This window comes from Solanum tuberosum, unplaced genomic scaffold, assembly GCF_000226075.1.
Source record: "Solanum tuberosum cultivar DM 1-3 516 R44 unplaced genomic scaffold, SolTub_3.0 scf00386, whole genome shotgun sequence".
Taxonomy (NCBI): domain Eukaryota; kingdom Viridiplantae; phylum Streptophyta; class Magnoliopsida; order Solanales; family Solanaceae; genus Solanum; species Solanum tuberosum.
The window spans coordinates 490,985-514,366 of NW_006239320.1; the positions used below are offsets into that span (position 1 = coordinate 490,985).

At 30.0% G+C, this 23,382-nt stretch overlaps 2 protein-coding genes and 1 pseudogene across 2 annotated transcripts; 2 read left to right on the forward strand and 1 right to left on the reverse strand.

Moving 5' to 3' along the window:
* Positions 1 to 6,246: 6,246 nt before the first annotated feature.
* On the forward strand, positions 6,247 to 8,211 carry LOC102600648 (phospholipase A1-II 1-like). The gene is made up of 2 exons (XM_006362377.2): positions 6,247 to 7,052; positions 7,327 to 8,211. The coding sequence occupies exons 1-2, from the start codon at positions 6,411 to 6,413 to the stop codon at positions 7,942 to 7,944; spliced, it is 1,260 nt and encodes a 419-aa protein (XP_006362439.1). The 5' UTR covers positions 6,247 to 6,410; the 3' UTR covers positions 7,945 to 8,211.
* Positions 8,212 to 14,085: 5,874 nt separating this feature from the next.
* LOC102600993 (phospholipase A1-II 1-like) lies at positions 14,086 to 15,789 on the forward strand. The gene is made up of 2 exons (XM_006362378.2): positions 14,086 to 14,857; positions 14,952 to 15,789. The coding sequence occupies exons 1-2, from the start codon at positions 14,147 to 14,149 to the stop codon at positions 15,534 to 15,536; spliced, it is 1,296 nt and encodes a 431-aa protein (XP_006362440.1). The 5' UTR covers positions 14,086 to 14,146; the 3' UTR covers positions 15,537 to 15,789.
* A 1,184-nt stretch (positions 15,790 to 16,973) lies between these two features.
* LOC102601343 (phospholipase A1-II 1-like) lies at positions 16,974 to 18,609 on the reverse strand (annotated as a pseudogene).
* Between the last annotated feature and the right edge of the window lie 4,773 nt (positions 18,610 to 23,382).

Sequence of the window (23,382 nt, forward strand, 5' to 3'; positions counted from 1 at the left end):
ACACAAAGTAGATAGAATAATGCATGGCAATCTAAACAATAAATGCAGAGGAGAAGCTTATATATAATACTAATCTAATACTTTCCAAATATTTTGCTGCATGCATCAGCTTTCTCAAATTAAACTTGCATTTATTCCCTTTCTCCAACATGAACTAGCTTGTTTCTTTCTGCTACCAGTCCACTACTACTATTATTTTCATGTTTTATTGGGGGCCACCATGTCACATGCTCATATTAAACGCAACAATCCCCACCTGGCCACCCCCGGGGATTCCACCTAGCTACATTTCCTGGGAAATAGACCTACCTACGTAAGTGATATTTTATTTCATATTATGTGAATTGTTAAAATTTTTTTTGATAGTTTAAAATAAGTGAACTATTCAAAATTCTGTTCAAAGAGTGTGTTCTCAAAATTCAATATTTAGTTTTGACTTTGGAGTTGATCTAACCATTTTTTTTTAAGAAAAAAAAGTTTATTGATTCATAAAATTTTAATATTTTTTCATGCAAAATACATATTTCAAACATAACTCTAATTTTTAATTGAACTTCAAATATTCATTTATTCAAATATCATCAAATTCATATCCAAACGTTTGTCTAATTTCTCGGATAAGAGAGCCGTTCTCCTAGAGTTAATAATTAGATCACGCTAATTTCTCGACTCAATTACTACATTTTTCTAAAAATTTATAATATTTGATGGAAGAGGTTAAGTCTTAATTAGGGACCCTCATCAAGAATTTCATGTGGAGCAAATTCAGGGCCGGCTCTTGCCTATGAATTTTTAGGCCAATGCCTTAGGCCTCCAATTTTTGGGGGCCTCAAATTTTTATTAAAATAAAAATTAATTATTTATAATAAAAAGTATATGTATATTCTTCACTAACACTCACATTATTTATCCTTTTTAACTCCTTTTGTACTCTATTTCTTCAAATCTTTGATAGTTAGAGTAACATTCAGTCAAAAATATGAATCAATAGTCGAAAAGTGTTGAACAAAATAAATTACAAATATTTTTTTATTTCTTCGTAACTTTTCATATTAAAGTAGGGTATACCAAGTTATCAACTTTTTGAATCAGATTCTATGATTCTAACTCTCATCTTTATTTAAAATTTATCAATTTATTACTTATAGAACTATATTATTGATTCATATAATAATTGTCTCAATAAAATGATGTTTTTCAATGTTGAATTGATAAAGTCTTGCTTAAAAATAATAATTAAAAAAAGTATTTGAAAAAATCATTTATAAAAAAAATATTAAGGAATAATTTACATCTAAAAATTTAGAAAAATAAATAAATACAAATAAAATTTATTTTCATTTATAAAAAAAATATTAAGGAATAATTTACATCTAAAAATTTAGAAAAATAAATAAATACAGATAAAATTTATTTAAATTTTAGGCCTCTAATTAAAATTTTGCTTTAGGCCTCAAATTATATTGAGCCGTCCCTGAGCAAATTAAAGATGTGGTTTAATTTAATTTGATAGGACATGAATCTTTTACCAAGCACTTGACATATGAACTACTACTATAAAATAATTGATGAACTCAGAAAGATCGTTTCCATCGGATAAGATGTTTTGATCACAACTTGACCCCGCAAGGCCCATATGCTATAACACCATCTATTCAATACTAATTATAAGCACCCCCCACCTTCCAAAAATAAAAATATTGAAAAATAAAGATATTTTTTTTCGCTTCAAAATCTATGTGATGATGATTAATGAGCATGAAGTTTAAGAATGAAAGGAATTTTTTTATCCCATAAAATTTATAAATTATAAATATATATGTGGAGTTGTAAATCATCTCGTTATAGATTAAAAGAGAAGTTTAAAGTCGAATTGTTATATTCATTGTCTCCAAATAAGTGTTGTTTTAATTTAGCCCATGTCACACCTATTTAGAAATATAATGAATAAAAATAACTTGTATTAAGTAGTATGGTATTAGATTTTTCTTGAGAATTGAGTTGGTAATATAGTTCAAAATAATGTACTCTCTATTTTATATTAACTGAATTTGTGAGGTAACGAACACATTTTAACAAAAACATTCAAGGACATAATTTTCACTATTGCTCTTTATGAAATCATAAATATAACTTTTTATGTAGTTAATTTATCTCCTAGAAAATATAAAGCTTCAATAAATAAAAGCGCAATTATGAAAAATAATAATCAAACGTCCATTTTATACTTTGAACAATAAAAAAATCTCAAAAATTCATTTAATATGAAAAAAAAAAGTAACAATTATTTATTTTTTAATTTAAAAAATCTTATTTTGAAACGAAGAAATATTAATGAGGTCGGCTGCTCGATATTAGGATTGGTGGTACAAGGCAAAGGCAGAGAAGGGAGGGCACACTTTGAGTTGATGATTAATAAATATATATATTGACATTGTGGTCTAATTAAGTTAATTTCGTATGATTGAGGGCACCCACTAATCTTTCCTTCTCTGATTTGGACTCATCAATACTTTAATCATACTCCTCATATCTCAAAACAAAAACCAAAAAAAACAATATCTAAATTTAGCTTCACTTATAATTGGAAGGATTTTGAAATTTTGTCTAATAAGTAATATTGTTACTGCAATTTTCATCATTCTCATGAAAATGAAAAGCTTTGTCCGTGTCTTCTGTCTTTGCCTTTTTCATTTAAGAGTAATTGAGTTACGTATATTGACAATGTATATATATAATAATTTTATTTTAAACAATTAGTATATTACGTAGTCTAGTGTATAAATTTAGACTCTTTTCATTTAAAGGTCTTGCTTTAGGCATTAGGCACATGAGAAAGGAATTTTTTTCGAAAAACAAGTTCCACAAGTAATATTCCGCATTAAAGATATTGCCCACCCTCCAGTACACCTCATCATTAATTTTTGCCTGCACTCCCATAGCCCTATCCCACCCCCACCCCACCCCACACCCCTACACTTTCACACTCATTTTCCATTGTACATATTTGTCTAAACTATATATAGATATCTTTAAAAAAAAAAACTATATATAGATACTTTAAAAAAAATATTTTTTACTTATTTATCAAACACAAGAAAATAATAAAAAAATTATTTATTTCTTAAAAACATTTTCCTTCCTACCAAATACACCCTAGATTTACACTTTTTCAACAAAGAGAGGTTGTATAGTAACAGTAAAAGGACCCAAAATGGATTCTCAAATAGTAGCATATTTTAACGGCCCAATATTATTCTAATGGGCTGTTCTAAGTTGGTAGTGTAATTTGATGCCCACTATTTCACTCAACCATTTTGATGTTCCTAAATATTCTCTCGGTTCACTTTTAATTTTCATGTTGTGCTTTTCAAAAGATAATTTGACTAATTTTTTAAAATTAAATTAGAATACATTAATTTGACATTTTAAACAAAAAAATTAGATATTGAAAAACTATACGAGAAGTACTATAAGTTGCAATTTTTTGCATATCAATACGATGAAAAAAAATGCTCATAAAATGTTAGTCAAAGTTCTTATAGTTTGACTCTAAAAAAAGGAATCCATGACATTTAAAAGTGGACAGAGAGAGTAGTAATTACTTACTCCGTTTCATATTAGTTGATCAATTTTTTTATACGCGTTTAAAGAAATCATAAATAAGAAGATAATTTTATTGATTCACCCCTTAAAAAACTTCTTGAAAATTTCACTAATAAATGTTAACAAAGGAAAAAACTAATTAAATGTTTTTTTGAATTTGTAAATTGGACATCTAATATAAAACAACTATTTTATATTTTAAGTAAGATGATCAACTAATATAGGACGGAGGAAATAATTACCTTCTGATACTAATAAAAATGAATTTAGACTGATCTCAAGTCTTGGCGAATTCAGACCTCAGACCCAAAATATAAGTTTGAAACTTCAGATCTCAAGTCTGAAATTAAATTTTTAAATAATATGCAAACTCTGACTATGTTTCTTACATGGGAAATGGGCGTATTACTTCACATTGATATGGTGTTCCTCCTAGTAGGGCATATGCTGACATGTAATTACTTTAATTGAACAAATATGGTCTCCAACTTGTTCAGCACCAAGACAAAGTTAATAAGTTATTAGTTGTTACGTATAAGATTTTATAACCCGATATATAGGACATATTATCTTTTATGTCACTGATCACATAGTCCACAACGTCCTACATAAAAGTTGGTCTTTCAAGATTTGGTCCGCCGAGTTCAAGGGAAACTCTTTGTTAGTCTATCTATCTCAAATTTAAACTATTGGGCCTTTTTAGAACATCCAATCTAAACTTCGCTTCCACAAAAGTGAGCAGAGACGGAGTTAGAATTAGAAAAAGTGAGCAGAGACAGAGCTAAAATTAGGAGTTTGGGGGTTCTAAATTTTAGGATAGAAGAGAACAATATTGCAAAGCATTAGGCAAAGTGACGGCAAAGTCTAGTTGTCTACATAATTTTGTTCTTTATTCTCATTAACGAGCAAAGCCTATGTGTCAATTGACAAGTGTAGTTTGTTCAAGTGATTGAACATCTTCATCGTCAATTGGTAGGTTTTATGTAGATGGAAACACTATTAATCCTTCTTATGTTAAGTAAAAAATAAATCAAAGACTATATTGATAATAAAGCATGAAAATATAACAAACAAACAAAAAAGGTGAAAAATATTTCCGCTCTTTTTATTCTTTTGTCCGTGATAGAAAATTAAAACAAATGAGGATTTGTACAAGTCTCATTGCTCAACAAGACATGTGCTTAGCTCCTATAGGTGAGGGAAAACTATAGTCTAGTTAAATGTTCAAATAGAACTTATTCAATCCATAAATCCTCATACTGAAAAAAATTTCAAATATTCCTAACTTTTAAAGTAAAAATGAAATCGATAATCTATCAACTGTATGAGCTATACTTTTGGGGACACCAATAAAGCTTGCTTTAAGAAAATCATTGTGTTCTTGCTAGACAGCTTTTGTTTGTTACTTCCAAATTATGTGTTACCCCCTCTAAAACTTTTTGTTAAGGTTTTTAAAAAAATATTTTTCGTTAAGCTGATGCATTAACGAAATATCAGAATGTCAGTTTTGGATATCACTATTTTATTCCTCCCCTAAAATATGTATTAAGAATTTTTTAAAAATAGAACTTCGACAGAGAACAATACCCCTACAGTAATACATAAAATATCTCTTTTAACAGTAGATGGAGTGTGTTAATAATGTTTGTAATTTTTTCGTCCATTTTTAATTGTTATTATTTTTTTTAGAGTCAAACTATTAGAATTTTAACTAACATTTCACGATGTACGTATCTTTCATCATTTTGATATGTAAATAATTGCAATTTATAATACTTTTCGTATAGTTTTTGAATATTTAAATTTTTTTGTTTAAATATCGAATTAGTGTAATGTAATTTAACTTTAAATATTAGTTATATTGATTTTCGAAAAACGCAACATGTCAAATAAAAATGGACGAGGGAGTTATGCTTGCATTAGTGATGCATATATGTTATTTCTTATACATTGTTTGGTTTGATGTATTAAAAATAGTATGCATTGTATAAAATATTTATTTACAAAAATAGTGGAAACAATGTAAAAATATTTTTGAGGGGTAGTTGTGTATTTAACCATGCTAATGCATATATTAAATTTCTTTGCATTATTAATACCTACAAATCCATGATATTAGTAATACACTGTTCAATAGTACACAATAGAATATATAACTAATATACAAATATTTATTATACATAACATGAAAAAATATACCAAATTAATACACAAAATTAACAAATACATTATTTTTACTAATACACTCTACCAAACTACCCATAAATAAATAAATGATTGATTCACCAAAAGCCGCCACCAACTTGTGTGTAGCCGTTGTGTTCTTATCATCTACATAGTAATTATATTGGGAAAAAGTAAAGTACGACTCTTTTTTAAAAATTAATCAACATGAAACAATTTTTTATTTATAATGGACCAAAAGAAATACTGATTACTTTTTTTTATTCAAGCCCCTAATTGGTTACTTAAATCATATATTTTCTTTGTTTCAATTTATTTATTTAATTTTAACTTTCAACTAAATACGAAATTTTAAAATTAAATTTAAATCTTATAATTTTAAACTAAAAATATATACAACATACTAAAATATCTTTTAATCTTATAATCTTAAACATATTGAGTATTAAAAAAAAAAAGAAATGGTGGGAGTAGTTATTTTTGTTACCACTTTGGCTTTTTCTCTGTTTCCCAAGTGATCCTCTTTGCTTAGTTCTTTCGTAATTTGGAAGAGAACTGCTCTACCGGAGCTTCAAAAGTAGTACCACTTTTAATTACTCCATATTTATTGTAGTATTTCTATGGGCTGCATTAACAAAGGATTGGAAGCTGTAAGTATCAAAATCAGGAATTTTTTCAAAAAGAAAAAGGGGATCGAAAACAGAGACAACAGCATAGCAGAAAGATGGGAGATTTTGAATGGAAAAAACAATTGGGAAGGATTACTTGACCCTTTGGATTATGATCTACGACGATACCTTATTCACTATGGCCAAATGCCTCAAGCCATCTGCGATTCATTCAACAGTGAAATAGCATCAAAGAATTTAGGGACAAATCGATACTCCAAAAAGAATTTCTTCAAAAGAGTGGGGCTCGACAAAAACAACCCATTCAAATATGAAGTCACAAAATACATCTATGGAGCTTCAGATGTACCAAGTAAAACTGAAAAGATCAAATCATCAAATTGGATCGGATTTGTTGCTGTTGCCACTGATGATGGGAAAGTTGCATTAGGAAGGAGGGATATTTTGATTGCTTGGAGAGGAACCATGTCTCCTGCAGAATGGAATGATGATTATGACTGGGTTTTGGTCCCACCCACAAAAATCTTTGGAGAAAATACACATGACATTCTTGTACACAGAGGTTTTTATTCAGTTTATACTTCTCTTAACGAAGCTTCAAAATTCAATCGAACAACTAGTGCCAGAGACCAGGTAAGAAATCTCTCCCTGTTTTTTTTTTCTCTTCAATAAAATGAGGGTACGGGTAGGGGAAGGAGAAATGAGTGAGGTGGGGATTCAAATCCTTATTAACAATAAAGTGAAAGTTCAATACTCAATCAACTGATCTATTAAGATTCACGTATTTCTGTTTAGATATAGGTTCTATACTTGCAACTTTTATAATTTGTTTACTAAATAGAGAAATATCATGATATAAGCCATAGATTGTAGCTACTTTTGAGACCCTATGGTTTGAAACAAACAGGTTATTGAAGAAGTTAAGCGATTGGTGGAGCAATACAAGGGAGACAAAGTTAGCATTACTCTAAGCGGCCACAGTATTGGTTCATCATTGGCCACACTATGCGCAGTTGACATAGTTGTCAACCAAATCAATAAGGAGTTTCCAGTGACTGCATTTTTACTTGCTAGCCCACGAACTGGAGAGGCCAATTTCAAGAAAGCTTATCAAAATTTGAAAAATCTTCAAATCTTGCGGATTACCAATGCCCTTGATGAGGTTCCGGAAAAGCCAGACCGTGGACAGGTAGAAGGCTCTGAAACAGATTGGAGAGTGTACGAACATGTTGGGTTTGAACTTAAAATTGATACTACAAAATCAGAGTATTTGAAGAAAGATGTAAATAATCATACTGTGGAAGTTTATCTGCACGGAATTGCTGGAACACATGGAGCGGAAGGAGAGTTCAAGTTGGAAATAAATCGGGATATTGCTTTGGTGAATAAGGAAGCGGACGCATTGAAGAATGAATATGGTGTACCAGTGTATTGGCGGATCGTGCAAAATAAAGGAATGGTTCAACAAGAAGATGGATCTTGGAGTCTCAATGATCGTGAGGATGATACTGATCTTTCAGAGTAAAAATCTTTCATTTCTCAAACATAAATTAATCCTAGTATCATTTTTCTAAGGGACGATATGTGATCTAATTTTTTGCAAGTTTGGACGTTTGCTATAGAAGCAGCCAGGACAAAAGGGGTAAAGATGCAGGATATACTGTTTTTTCAAAAATCTTAATAGCTTAGTTAGTTGATTATAACTTTTACTTTATTGGTAACTATTGATTCCCTGCCTTGGAATCTATTCTTCTATTTCCCTTTTCTTCCCACTTATTTTGTAAAAACAAAATGAGAGTATTCCTTTTTCTTTTTCTTATTTTGTTCCTTCTTTTTTTGAGTAAGACAAGAATGCCCTTACTTAGGAGCTTAATCATTGGATAAACTACTTTGCTTCAAAGAGATTATTAACTTGTTGACATCACACTAATACTCTCGTCATTTCAAAGTAAGTGATGTTTTTAGTTTAGATGCACCATTTACAAAAACTATCCATTTCTAAAATGTAAAATATATTTTCATTAATCGGTACATAATAAATAACTTGAAAAAGATGTTTTTTAGAGTCTCTTTAATGTTGAAAAAGATGTAATTTTTTAGTGTCTCTTTAATGAAAATCATGTTCATTGAGAAATCAATAAATAAAGCATCTGAATATTATTGACATCTCCTAATATTTTTTTAAAAAAATTAATCAAAATTTGATAATTTAGCTAAGTAGTTGAGTATTAAAATAAAATAAAATAAGCGATATCATGGGAAAACGAAATCACATTTACAAGACATCTGAATGTGAAATAACGATGTGTTCATCCTTCCAAAAGAAGCAACAATAAAGTAACGACCACACATTCTTTTCCATAAAAAACAAGAATCATTGACAATTTATAGGCATTAAATTCAACAAGATCTTGATTGGACAAAAGTATATGAAATTATTTGTCTTGCTATGTGAAAACAGCAAAGGATTTCCCATTCTGGTTGCATCGGTTGCTTTTATTTGATCCAACTTCCAACCACTGTCTTGTGTGTTTCTTTTGATACTACTGTGATAGAGTTATACATTTTCTCGGTTCATTTTTACTTGTTATTTATTTCTCCAATAAATTTTTATTTATACTTGTCACTTCATTGCTTTGCTAATTCAATTTTTATGCAAGTTTGGACGTTTGCAATAGAAGCGGCCAGGACAAAACGGATAAAGCTGTAGTATATATTTCTTCCCAAAGAATCTTAGTAGTTCAATTAGTTGGTTATCTAAATTCTCACCTTATTAGTAAGGATCGATCATCAACTTAATACATTCTTTCATTTCCCTTTCCTTTCCACCATTTTTGTAAAAAATGAAGAAGTAATTTGTTGACTTCAGACTAACACTCGTTTCATTTCAAAATAAGTAATGTTTTTAGTTTGAATGCACCATTATAAAAAATAATTATTCCTAAAAAACAAAAATATCTAGAAAAATAGTAGCTTTTTAGTACTTCTTTTGTATCAAAATAAGTGTCACCTCAACAAAAGTCACATTCATTATAAAATCAATAAATATAATATGTAATTTACTGAACTATTTATTTTGAAATAAAGAGAGTAACTAAAAAGTACTCAATTTATTTTATTTATATATCTCAATTTGATTACCACAAAATTTAAGAAGATAATAAAAGGTTTTTAATTCTTAGATATGTATAATGAAAACTTGAATCTTGTAGTATTCTAAGTTCTAAGTAACATGTGAGATATCAGATTTTTTGAAAAAAATACTTCTATTTTTGTTGTAGTTGAAGTTTAGCTAAGTAGTTGAGTATAAATAAAAGTAAGCCATATCGATCAACATGTCATTTTCCAGAAGCATTATTGAGTTGAGTTAAAAAACTTTTCAATGTGAATTAGCGATGTGTTCATCCTCCCAAAAATACAACAATAGAGTAACGGGAAAGTATTCTTTCTTTTCCGTAAAACGCAAGAATCATTGACATTTTTTAGGCATTAAATTATATAAGATCTTGATTCTGACATAAAAAAAAATATACTACCTAAATTTTTTACTTCTTAAGTATTTTCTAAAATTTGATTTTTCTTTTTACTTGTCATTTTTGACAAATCAAGGAAGGATTATTTTTTTTCCCGTATTATATCCTCAATTTTCAACATTGATCAGTCAATGTTTTTTTTATAAAAAATATACTCCCTTTATTATATATTAGTAACTGAATTTATGAGACAATGCATACATATTTTTAAAAAAAAAACATTTAAGGACATAATTTAAATAATAATTTTTACTATTGTCCTTTATGAAATTATAAATATACTTTTGTAAGTAGTGTAATTTATCTCTTAGAAAACATAAAACTTCAATAAATGAAAGGGCATATATAAAAAAATAATAATCAAATATTCATTTTGAGCTTTGAACAATTCATTTTTTTTGACCAATGAAAAAATATTCAAAATGTCAGTTAATATGGAATAGAAAGAGTATTGATTAAATATGTTTGAGACACTATCAATTACTTCATCTGTTCACTTTTACTTGTCACATTTTGACTTGACACACCATTAAGAAAACAATTATTTATATAGGTATTTTACCAAACTATCCCTTTTAAATGATGTTTAATATTAAGTCTTGAAAAATAATTTGAAGAAAGAATATTTAATGTTGAGGATGAATATGAAAAAATATAATTGTTTTTTCTTGATATGTCAAAAGTGACAATTAAAAATGAAAATCTTTTTTAGGAAAAAATGACAAGTAAAAGTGAAACGAATGGAGTAATAAGGATAAACTGATAGAACTAACTATATCAATCATTATTTTCTTAATAAATGTATCAAGACAAAATTGATAATCGTTTTTTATTTCATATTAATTGATCACTTCTCTTTTTACACACGTATTAATAAATTAAAAATACGAACATAATTTTACTAATTCACCCTCTTAAAATAACTTTTTGGAAATTTTACAAACAAATATGAACACTTTAAAAAAAAATTACAAAAATAATATATGAAAAATTAACTAATACTTAATTGATTTCATAAGATGAACAACTATTTTTAATAAGATGACTAATTAATATGAGACGGAGGGAGCAAGCAAATGGGACAGAAGGAGTATGGATTTTTTGTCTTGCCATGTGAACGGCAAAAGATTTCCCATTCTAGATTCATGGGTTGCTTTTATTTGATCCAACCACCATGTTGTATATTTTTTTGTTTTCCACCTGGCGTATGATTATTTGTAGTGGAGTTTTAATTGCTTTTGCATAAATTCTATCAAAGTGCATGAATCATTGACAATTTTTAGGCATTAAATTATACTCTCGAGGTCTAATAATTAGACCTAATATTAAGAAAATTATTTAATGACATAATTTAAATACTATTGTCCTTTATGAAATTATAAATATAACTTTTGTAAATAGTGTAATTTATCTCTTCGAAAATATAAAATTTCATTAATTGAAATGGCATATTTGAAAAATAATAATTCAAACATTCATTTTGAACTATGAATAGTTCAATAGAAATAAAATGGTAAAAACTCACTAAATCAATCATTATTTTCTTAATACATGTGTCAAGTCAAAATTTGATACTCCCTCCGTTCATATTAATTGATCACTTTCCTTTTTACATGCATATTAAGAAATTATAAATAAGAAGATCATATTATTAATTCAGTCCTTAAAAACTTTTTGGGAATCTTACAAACTTAAAAAGAAATAACTGCAAGGGAAATATAGGAAAAATTAATTAATACTTTCTTAATTTAGTAAAGTAAAATAATTAATATGAGATAACTATTTTTATTAATATAATCAATTAATATGAAACTGAGAGAATAAATGTAAATTGAGACAAAGGAGTATGGATTTTTTGTCTTTGCCATGTAAACGACAAAGGATTTCCCATTCTAGTTTCACGGGTTGCTTTTATTTGATCCAACCACCATGTTGTCTATTTTTTTTTCCACTTGGCGTATGATTATTTGTTGTGGAGATTTAATTAATTTAAATTGATTTTGCATTAATTCTATTGAAGTGACAAATACTCCTTACCATAAATACAATTCAGAACATTACAATCTTAGTGATCAATCTTGCATATTGTCAGGTCGACTTAATGTAGACATTTTAACACTTCCTTTTTCCTAAATTTTTTCATTCCATGACCGGATAAAAAAATAGGATCATGGCATATATTCTTTCTATGAGAAGTGCTAAATGGCCAGAAAATTTGGTCAGAAAATTTAAAAAGCTATAATATTTTTTTAATTTTAAAACAAACTGATCTTTTTTTCATTTTTTTTAGTTAAAATGTATTAAAGTTAAAAGAGTAAAAATATTTAAAAAGGTAAAATAATATAAGATAAAATATCATTCTGGCCAAAAAGATTTTTCCTTTTTCTTTTAGAAAATGAGATATGTCGAGTAACATTTAAACATTTAAAAATTAACCCTTATTTTTAAAGTAAACTGAAAATAAAAGAAGATGCTATCAAAGTTATTTTTGGTCTCCTAAGGTGTTTTATTCCCATAAAGCAAATCATCATTCAAGATACTTCATGTTGGATATGATATATAATAATTTGAAGTCCGCTATAAAATTATAATGACATTGGTTATCCCAGAAATGACCTCTAATAGGAAATAAGTAGGCCAAAATTAGGACTTTATGTGTTGAGTAGGAAATTAATATAGCTCATGACATTGCTAAACAGAAATTGGTTAGCAATGTCAGCATGACAGCCAGATCGTATGGAGTGGAGATACCAAAAGGAACACCAAAACTTGTCAAGATAGATGAATGATGTGCCCATAAAATTGGGAAAACAAGTTTGACTTATTTACATCTATAGTGTAAAACGAAAAATAAATAATAATTGTGCTAGACAAATTACACTATAATCACATAAACAATTATTTACAAATAACCCCTCTAAATGATATTTTTACATTGTCTTGCCATGGAGAAGATAATGTATAGCTATGATTATCACATTATTAATTTATTCAAATCATTATTAGAATCTTGATTTAATCAATTCAATTTCAGCAATTAATTTTATTTAATGTCGTATATCTTCTATCCAAATAAAAATTTGAGAAAAAAAAAGTGAAATGAAAAAGGAGACAGATCCGTTCAAAGGTATGGGGATATTTGAGTTATTGGCTAAAATCATTCCTCAATTATGACTCAAATCTAATGTACATTCTTATATTATCTAAGTGAGCAAAAAACATCCTTATACTATCTAAAAAATAACAAGAATCATCCTTCAATCTATATTTGTTAAGAAACTGATTGAACCAATAAAAAAATTTAATTTGGTCATGTTTTGCCACGACGAGAAGATCAAAGTTACCTAAAAAGAATAAGGATAAGGATAAGAAATAAATCTTTCATTCTCGGAATTTAAATTTTGTGTGTTGTTAGTTCATATGTTTTTGGCATCATCAAGTAAATTGACTTGCAACAATACATAAGTTTTGAAATATTTATACAGTAGGTTCCGATGGTTAGAAAAATTATGTAAAAAAAATCATTTTAAAAATATTATGTCCAATTATTTAGAGGTTTTCTTTAATAAAATATTTAGGGCGTATGTACTATATATACAATGCAATTCGCATTTTATACAATGTACATAAATGCTGGAAATTTAGTGAAATTACGTAGGCGTTAGTTATAAAAATAAAAAAATAATTATTATTCGAAATTTTTGAAATTGGAGTAGTATTTGGCCATATTTTTACAAAGAATATTTAGAATTTTAATATATTTTGTCTGAATATGATTTAAACCCTTAATTTCTAAAAATTTAAAAAAATCACTTAACTTGACTAGCTTAACCATGTGTACATATATTCATTCGACTTGGACACATTTTTTGTTGGTGGCGTGAGTTTCTTAAAAAAAATAGACAGGAGGATGAATCTTGCAACTTTTTGGATAGTACAATGATGTTTTTTGTTCACTTATATAACACAAAGATATACTTTAAGTTTATATCATACTTCAGGGATGATTTTAGCCAAAAACTCGGAATATTTATTTAAAGATTTGGCCGCCCAATTAATGAGGATATCTAGAAACTAGAAAGTTGGACCACCACAAGTTTTGCCCAAATCTTTTAGGGGTATTTAAATTCGAATTTTGAACATTTGAAGTCCAATAAAAAAGAAAAATAACTAACAAATACCCTGACAGCAAAGATGTTCAAAGCAACAAAAAAGGAAACCATAGAAAAGATGTTCATGCCCAAATTGTTATTAGCACTTTGCATCTTTTCTATGGTTTCTCCGACCGTAGAAATGATGCAACAAAATGTAGACAAAAATATGGGCAATATAACAGCAGAAAGATGGAGGCTTCTTAGCGGAAATAACAATTGGGAAGGCTTATTAGATCCACTCGACAATGATCTTCGTCGGTACCTCATTCGCTATGGCGAAATGGCACAAGCAGCTCGAGACGCCTTCAACACCAATAAAATGTCGAAGTATGCTGGAAGTTGCCGATATTCTAAGAAGAATTTATTTTCTCGAACGGGGATTGAGATATCGAATCCATTCAAGTATGAGGTAACTAAATATATATACGCAACATCATCTGTACAAGTTCCGGACGCATTATTCATAAAATCATTGTCAAGGGAAGCTTGGAGTAAAGAGTCAAATTGGGTTGGTTTTGTTGCTGTGGCTACAGATAAGGGGAAAATTGCATTAGGAAGAAGGGATATAGTGATTGTGTGGAGAGGAAGTGTTCAGACTATGGAATGGTTTAATGATTTCGATTTCATTCAAGTTTCATCCCCTAAAATCTTTGGTGAAAAATCTGATCCTAAAGTGCATCACGGTTGGTATTCCATTTATACTTCAGATGATTCGCGATCACCATTTAATAAGGGAAGTGCTAGAGACCAGGTAAATTCATTTATTATGTCTTTTCCGAATTTACCATTAGTACTATTTGCAATTTTGGATAGAGTAAATAATAATATCACGAATTCCATTTTAGGTACTTGGTGAAGTTCAAAGATTGTTGGAACAATATAAGAAGGACGAAGTTACCATAACAGTAACAGGGCATAGCATGGGGGCAGCCATGGCAACATTAAATGCAGGGGATATAGTTTTCAATGGAATTAACAAAGGATTTCCAGTCACCGCATTTCTATTTGCAAGTCCTAGAGTGGGAGATGAAAATTTCAAAAAGACTTTCTCAAAACTCGAAAACCTTCGAGCTTTGAGAATTCGAAATGACCCGGATATAGTTCCAAATTACCCATTGTTCGGCTACTCAGATGTTGGTGTCGAATTGGTCATTGACACTAGGAAATCGGGATATCTAAAAAGTCCGGGAGATCAGAGCAGTTTTCATAATACAGATTGTTACTTGCACGGAATTGCTGGAACACAAGGATCAAAAGGAGGATTCAAACTAGAAGTGGAACGCGATATTTCACTCATTAATAAGTATTTGGATGCGTTAAAAGATGAATACGGTGTACCAACTTCATGGTGGGTTGAGAAGAATAAAGGAATGGTTCAACAACAAAATGGATCCTGGATTCTCGTGGATCATGAAGATGATGATTTTTAGTTCTTTTAGATGTTAGATTTATGATCAGGAAGAAATAATATAGTATCCGATTTTGATTCCATGATTGATTGGTCCATCATGTAGACACGTATGAGAGGATAAATTTTTTTTCTTTTGGGTTATTTGGAAGTAGGGCCAAGCGATATTCAACACTCAGATACGGTTATTTGGTTCAATATATATACATAATACACTGCAACAAAAAATAAATAAATTGCAGTAGTTATTTAGCTGCAATAGTATTTTATATAAATGTCATTACGAATGTAATAATATTAACAATTGACGTTAAATGTTTTTACAAGTAATAAATATCGTCGTTAAAAAAAAATCTATCTCCACTAGCTCTTTTATTGTTGCAAGTGATACAAAATGGATGACTAATGCATTCTTGCATTGACGAATGCTTTTTGTTAGTTACGATAATAACGAAACAATAAACGGTACATTTTGTTTTTTTGCTTGACAACTCGTGACTCCCATTACTAACTTTTTTCATCATAAGAATCAAATGTTTCACTTCACTCACATAAATAAAAAATGTTTCATCTATTTGAACTTTATATAAAAGGTATTAAAGTTAAAAGGATAAAATATGTTCAAAAGAGTAAAATAACATAATGTGAAATATGTTATTTTACTATTTTGGCCAAATTCTGGCCAATTTTTTTGGCTAAAAGGATTTTTCCTAGAAGTAGAATGGAAACACAACCCTTCTCTGTGTTTCTTTAATTTATTTTTTGTAACGTTATAATTTTCAAAAATTCTCTTGAACTTTGAACAATTAACTTCTTTTGAATTAATTTTTTTTTTCCTAACAATTTACTTATTTTGAAATAGAAGAGTATTGAACTTTAATTTGTCAATATACCCCCCCGGGTTTGATGCAAACCTAAGGCCTGCAAGTTTTGACAAGGCAAGTACTATAATAATTGCTTCAACATCGGTCTCAACAGTATTCATTCGATTCAAGAAAATTAATCAAATACATCCACTTTACTTGCTATCTCTATTTATTTGTCTATTTTTATTTTATATCGTGATTTACTATTTTATTCCTATTAAATGATAGAATTTCAAAATCAAGTTTACTCATTAAAAACATTTAACTTATTTTAAAAAAAATATTAACTTTCTAAATAAATTAAAGATATAATAAGTAAAAAGTAGTATTATCTTTTCTTAATTTATCAAAAATAAAAAGTAAAAAGAAACCGGTAAAAAGGGTCAGAGGGAGTACTTAACATTCTATGCAAACAACTCCCTTTCACACAATTCAGAAGAAGGATAGACATACCTACACCTGTTACATGAGGTGGGAGATGACCCACTGCTCTACGCAATTTGACATCACTCAATCAATCTACATCCCTTTTATTTAATATAAAAATAATAATGCACAATTTAACATAAACATATGTGGTTCACATATGCTCATCACCAGCACATGAATCAGTGCCATCCTCACGATCCATTGGATCATTTCTCAAATATCATTCACCAAATAGTTATTATCTTAAAATATTTTTTTTCAATTTTATAAAAATGACTTTCTAACTTAATAACTATTAGTTGAATAACTTTACGAGAAATTAAGTCTCATGATCGATGAGAATCCAAGATCCATCTTTTTGTTGAACCATTCCTTTATTCTTCTCGATCCACCATGCAGTTGGTACACCATATTCATCCTTCAAAAAGTCCCCTTATTCACCAGTGCAATATCTCGATTCATCTCCAGCTTGAACTCTCCTTGTGGTCCATGTGTTCCAGCAATTCCGTGCAGATAAATTTCCAGCATATGACTAAATATGTCTCTCTTCAAGTATTCTGATTTTGTAGTATCAATTGGAAGTTCGAAGCCAACATCTTCATACACTCTCCATTCTGTTGCAGAACCCTCTACCTGTCCACGGTCTGGCAGCTTTGGAATGAAATCAGAGGCATTGGTAATCCGCAAGATGTGAAGGTTTTTCAAATTTTGATAAGCCTTTTTGAAATTGGCCTCTCCAACTCGTGGGCTAGCAAATAAAAATGCAGTCACTGGAAACTCCTTATTGATTTGGTTGACAACTATGTCAACTGCGCATAGCGTGGATAATGATGAACCCAAGCTGTGGCCTGTAAAACTGATGCTAACTTCCTCCTTCTTATATTGATCCAACAACCTTTTAACTTCTTCAAGAACCTGCCAGTTTTAATTTTAAGGGGTCAATAATTATAGAGATTATCAATCGGAAATTAAAATTGCAAGAAATTACTACTAATGTCTTACCTGATCTCTGGCACTGCTTATTCGGTTGAAATCTGAAGCGTCGTTAAGAGAAGTATAAATTGAATAAAAACCTTTGTGTACAAGAATGTTATCCCTATTTTCACCAAAGATTTTTGTTGGTTGTACTAAAGACCAGTTATTGTCATCGTTGAGTTCTGATTCCGTCATGGTACCTCTCCAAGCAATCAAAATGTCTCTCCTCCCTAATGCAACTTTCCCTTCATCAGTGGCAACAGCAACAAACCCAATCCAATTTGATTCTTTCATCTTTTCAGTTTTACTTGATGGTGTATACACATATTTGGTGATTTCATATTTGTTTTTGTGGAGTCCCACTCTTGTGAAGAGGCTCTTTTGGGAGTATCGACTTGTTCCTCTGTATTTTGAAGCTTTCTCATTATTAAATGAATCGCAGATGGCTTGACACATTTGGCCATAGTGAATAAGGTATCGTCGGAGATCATAATCCAAAGGGTCAAGTAAGCCTTCCCAATTGTTTTTTCCACTCAAAATCTCCCATCTTTCAGCTATACTGTTGTCTCTGTTTTCGATCCCTTTTTTGTTTTTCAAACAGCTACTGATATTTCTACTAACAACCTTCCAACCTTTGTTAATGCAGGCCATCTTTCTTCTTGTTGTGATAATAGTCTGAAGTTTGAAGAAGGTGTGGTTTTGTTTCATGATATTCATCTTCATATATGAGTACAAGAAATCCAATTGGCGAATGGAGTGTTGCCACAACTCCCCCAACACTGCTCTTCTCATTTCCCCACCATTCAACCTTTTCTTTTAGGGTCTGTTTGGAAAGTCACCTGCTAATTGGATTTGGTATAATTATCACCCTAGTAATTACACTAATTTGTTTGATTGTCAGAGTGTAATTACACTGTAATTATACATATCTTATTTGGATGCCACATTGTAATTACGTGTTTGGATGCACAATGACAATCATAAAATTATATTAAATTTTAAAAATAAAAATTAATTATTTAAAATTTATACAAGACAAATAAGAAATTATATAAATGATATTAAATTAAATATTTAAGATATATATTATTTTTTGAAAATATATTAATTAATAAACATATGTTCTTAACTAATATTATGAAAAAATAATTGATTTATATTTTTTCAAATTAATATATTGATCATAAAAACTAAAAATATGAAGTTTCTACAAACATCGTGAAATACATGTTTGATAAAAAGATTAATATATAAAATGTCATAAATTATTAAAATGTTTGACAAAAAGATAATTTATCAAGTCTAATTAAAAAATGACTTGCAATGTGAATTCAATATTACTAAAACAAATGAAACTGAAAATATAACATAAGTTATACATTCAAAACAAAAAAATTATAACATAATACTCTTATCGCAAATTTCAACATAGCATACACAAATATGATTTATTTTATTTAAAAAAAGAAAGAAAACGTAAGTCTATAACCTTACTTAACAATAAATTCTATTTTAATTTAAAAATTAGAATACTAATAAAATTAGGCAAAAGGCATAAATCCCCCCCCTAAACGTATACCCAAAAGTCATTTACACACTTTAACTAATGGAGTGACCTATTACACACCTTAAGTACATAAAAGTATATTTATTTCCCCTTTTCGTCACCCAACCCAGGACATTATGCCTAGAGTGAGAGCCATTCGCCTCCTAGTTAAGCCACGTAATAAAAGACCCCAATCCGATTCATTTGACCCAAACCCGTTTCTTTTCACCCAAACTTGATTCTTTTCACCCAAATCCATTTTATTTTACCCTAGTCCATTTATATCACCCACCCGTTTCCTTTCTCTAAGAACACCAAAACCTAATCGAAAAAATTCATCTGTAAATCCTAATTTTAGCTAAAGATTTCTTTGATTTTGTGGTGTTTTTGAAGCATCCTTGTAGTTTTAACCATCTAATCAAGTTTTCACTGTTATATTTGAAAAACATTGGTGTGTTGTCGATCGATGCGTTTATCATTTGGTGGAAGCAAATCGGTGGTTACTAGGGTTTGGTGGGTATAATCGAGGCGTTCATCGTTCATAGTTTGTTGTCGTCTCCATATCTGAAAGGTCAGTCAAACATTTCTAGGGTTACTTCATAGTTCATACTTTTTAGCTTAGGGTTATTTCGTCTTTACTTTTTTTTTCAAGTTTACTCTATGTCGTCTTTCATTCACATAATTCTCCTTTGTTGTTGTATGAAGTTTGTTGTTGTATATGTTTTGTCGTTGTTGTTGAGGGTTAACTGATAACATTATTTTCAGGTTAAAATGTCTTTTGAATTGATTACTTTGAGATTTTATCACGGTGGTGTTATTAAGATTGGAAAAAAGGGATACAAGGGGAAACCATATCATGGTGGAGGAGTTTATAAGTTTTAAGATATTGATATAGATAGGTTATCTTATTTTGAATTGTGGGATTGTCTGAAAGAGTTGGGGTATGAACCTGGACAATGTGTGTTGTATGTGAAACTTCCTAGAAGTACTGCTATGTTAGAAATCAAATCTGACTATGATACTACTTTAATTGTTGAGTATTTGAGTCATGGAGATATTTTGGATTGTTTTGTGTGTCACTTTGTTGCTGATCCAGTTTTGGTCCCACATTTATTGTAATATGGGAAAAGTGGAGTAGATGAGGGAGCATTTCAAAACAGTGGACCTAATGCATCTTTTGATGCTAAATTAGAACCAACACATGAGGCCCAAGAAAATGCCTCAAACCCTGCCCCTGCTTATGCCCCTACTCCTGTCAATTCAAATACATCTTCTCATGTACACTCTTTCACTGCTCCAAATACTCCTCCTCCTACTCATCAAACTCCAACCCATATCCATCCTTCTACTGATCCAACTCTTGACCATGTTCATCCTTCCTCTGATCTAATTCTTGACCCTGTCCATCCTTCTAATGAACAAGATTCAGATAGAGAATTATTGAATGGGGGGGGGGATTTAATGGGAGTGATGTAGATGATGAACTAAGAATTTATGAAGGAAATGAGTAAAAGAAAGAAAAGGAAAAGGGGAGAAAGAGCTCCATTGCCTGATCATGTCAAGTTAGGAACCGAAAAAAAAGAAGGCTAGATGCTAGGTAATGATGAATCTACAGGTGGTAATAGAAACAACTTAGAAGGCAAGTTAGCTGGTGATGAGCCTTATTATCCCTCAGATAAAGCTGCCAGTTTTGAAACAGATCTTGCTTTGTAGTAGATATTCAAAGGCAAATATATAGTTGTAGAGCATGGATGTTGAAAGGCATACCATGTCCTCATGCAATAGCTACTCTTCACCATAGGAAATTAGACCCAATCAACTACATTTCTCATTGGTATAACAGAGAAACATACATGAAGACATACAACTACTTCATTTAGCCAGTTATGAATCTGAAAATGTGGCCAGAATCACAAAACATTTCTGTGATACCACCTCATGTTAGGAAGATGCTAGGAAGGCCTGGCAAGAAAAGGAAGAAAGAGCAAGGTGAAACCAGTAAAACTGGAAAATTATCCAAAAGAGGGATTGAGATGTCATGCAACACTTGTTATAACAAGGGTCACAATAAAAGAAAGTGTCCTCTTGGTGCACCTGCTTTTGGCACAAGCTTTACTATTAGACCAAGTTCTAGACCTTCTTCTGGCCCTGCTGCACCAAGTTCAAGATCTCCTTCTGGTCCTGCTGCTGCACCAACATCAACACAAATTGCTAACCCAAGAGTAACACCTAATGCTCCAATTGGAAGAGGAAGGGGTAGACCAAAGGGTTCAATAGAAAAAGTTATATAGTTTCCTTTTTTTACTTCATGTATAAGTTTTAAATAAGTTGCTTTACTGAATATTTTGTTATTTTTTAGGGTAGAGTTGCTAGCAGAACAAGAATGGTTAGAATGGGTGTACTACACACACAAAGTGGTGCTACTATTATTAATGTAAGTTCCCTATTTCTATACTTAAATATCATTTATTATTTTTTCTTTAATCACAAATTAAAATTATTTATATTCATTTGAACAGCCTGGAATGCCTAGTGAAAGATTTAGAAATGTGAAGTCTTCAGTAGTTGTCACTGGAGATCTTGGACATAAACCACCATGTAGTGTGAAATGGAAGGGAAAACAAGCTATGACCTTAAGCCAACTTGAAGAGATGAGGGGAAGAAAACAAATGGAGACTAGGTCTAAGGCTGCACATTTGAGCCAAGAGAGCTCTAATGCAATCTAACTTGTTTTGGTAGATTTTTGTTGGTAATGCAATGTAGACATTATGTTTTGTTGGGTGATAGATAATGCAATGCACTTTATCCCATGAATTGCAGTTGTGACTGCATTTTGATTTGTGGTGTTTGATTATGTAACTGCTTTGATAGATATTAGCTTTTATTTTGATTAATGATTATACAGTTATGAATGTCTGTTTATGGAACAATATTGCTTCTCTTTTAGTTGATGATTTCTGTGTTTATGGAGGGCAATTAGTGACTACTTTAGCAGTGGCTACACAAACGTATAGTTTAGACAGTTGAGCAGATAGTTGTACACACTAAATGTATAGTTTATGACCAAATACAAAATCAAATACTTGCAACAATAAATTAGACAAATTAAGATAAGGGAAGCTTTGTAAATTCTTTTCATTACACAAAAGCCTTACAAGTTCAACACAATAATGCAAATTTTTGGTACAAGAAGAGATCATGACAATTTCCTTGAATGTCCTTCTCCTTCCAGAAACAATACTCTTTGAAATACTAAACTTACACCTAAAATACAAACACACAACAGAGCAAATCCAAAGTTGTTTCTCCTTTTTCTTGGACTTGGCCAATTTGTTTTTCCATTTCTTTTCAACTGCTTTCATCTTCTTCAAATCATCATCAAAAATTGTCCATTTTTTACTCTTTTTTGTTTATATCTATTTTGCTTTCCATAGATTTGGTCGACTTAGTAGGTTTGTTGATTTCCTTATCTGAAGTTACAACTTTTCGAGAAGATTCAACACTATGTTCAAGCTCCGCAATTCTTCCCAACTACTTGGGAATCACAAATTTGGATCTTGGATCAATGTAATCATCTTTCCAAAGCCAAAAATCGCATGATCTAGCATTCTTAAAAACAAAACGAATCATTCTATGGCTCTTGAAACAACAAAACGAATTATTCAACTCTTAAAAAAGATTAACTTACCCCATAGTAAGGACAACCCTAATATCTTCTACTAGGATTTTTCGGGGTCCAAGAGGTCAACAAAGGCAAAACAAATCCGTGTTTGCATCGCACCTCTTCCAATTCATGATCTTCCTCTTATAAATAGAGCCTAGTCAAGCTTATTCGAGCCATTGTAGCACCTTAATAGGAATTACCGCGAATCAAACAACTAAAAATTCAAAATACGAAATAGATAGAAACAAATCAAAATGAAAAAGAGAGAAATGAATCAAAATGGAAAAGAGATGAATGAATAATAATGAAAAAGAGTTACCTTTTATTCAAAAGAAGGAATTTTGAACTATCTTTGAATTTAGGGTTCTTGATTCAGATTTTTGGGTGA

Coding starts and splice junctions, on each gene's coding strand:
- LOC102600648 (XM_006362377.2), top strand. CDS start 6,411: ATGGGCTGCATTAACAAAGGATTGGAAGCTGTAAGTATCAAAATCAGG. Junction 7,053..7,326: donor CAACTAGTGCCAGAGACCAG/GTAAGAAATCTC, acceptor TGAAACAAACAG/GTTATTGAAGAAGTTAAGCG.
- LOC102600993 (XM_006362378.2), top strand. CDS start 14,147: ATGTTCAAAGCAACAAAAAAGGAAACCATAGAAAAGATGTTCATGCCC. Junction 14,858..14,951: donor AGGGAAGTGCTAGAGACCAG/GTAAATTCATTT, acceptor ATTCCATTTTAG/GTACTTGGTGAAGTTCAAAG.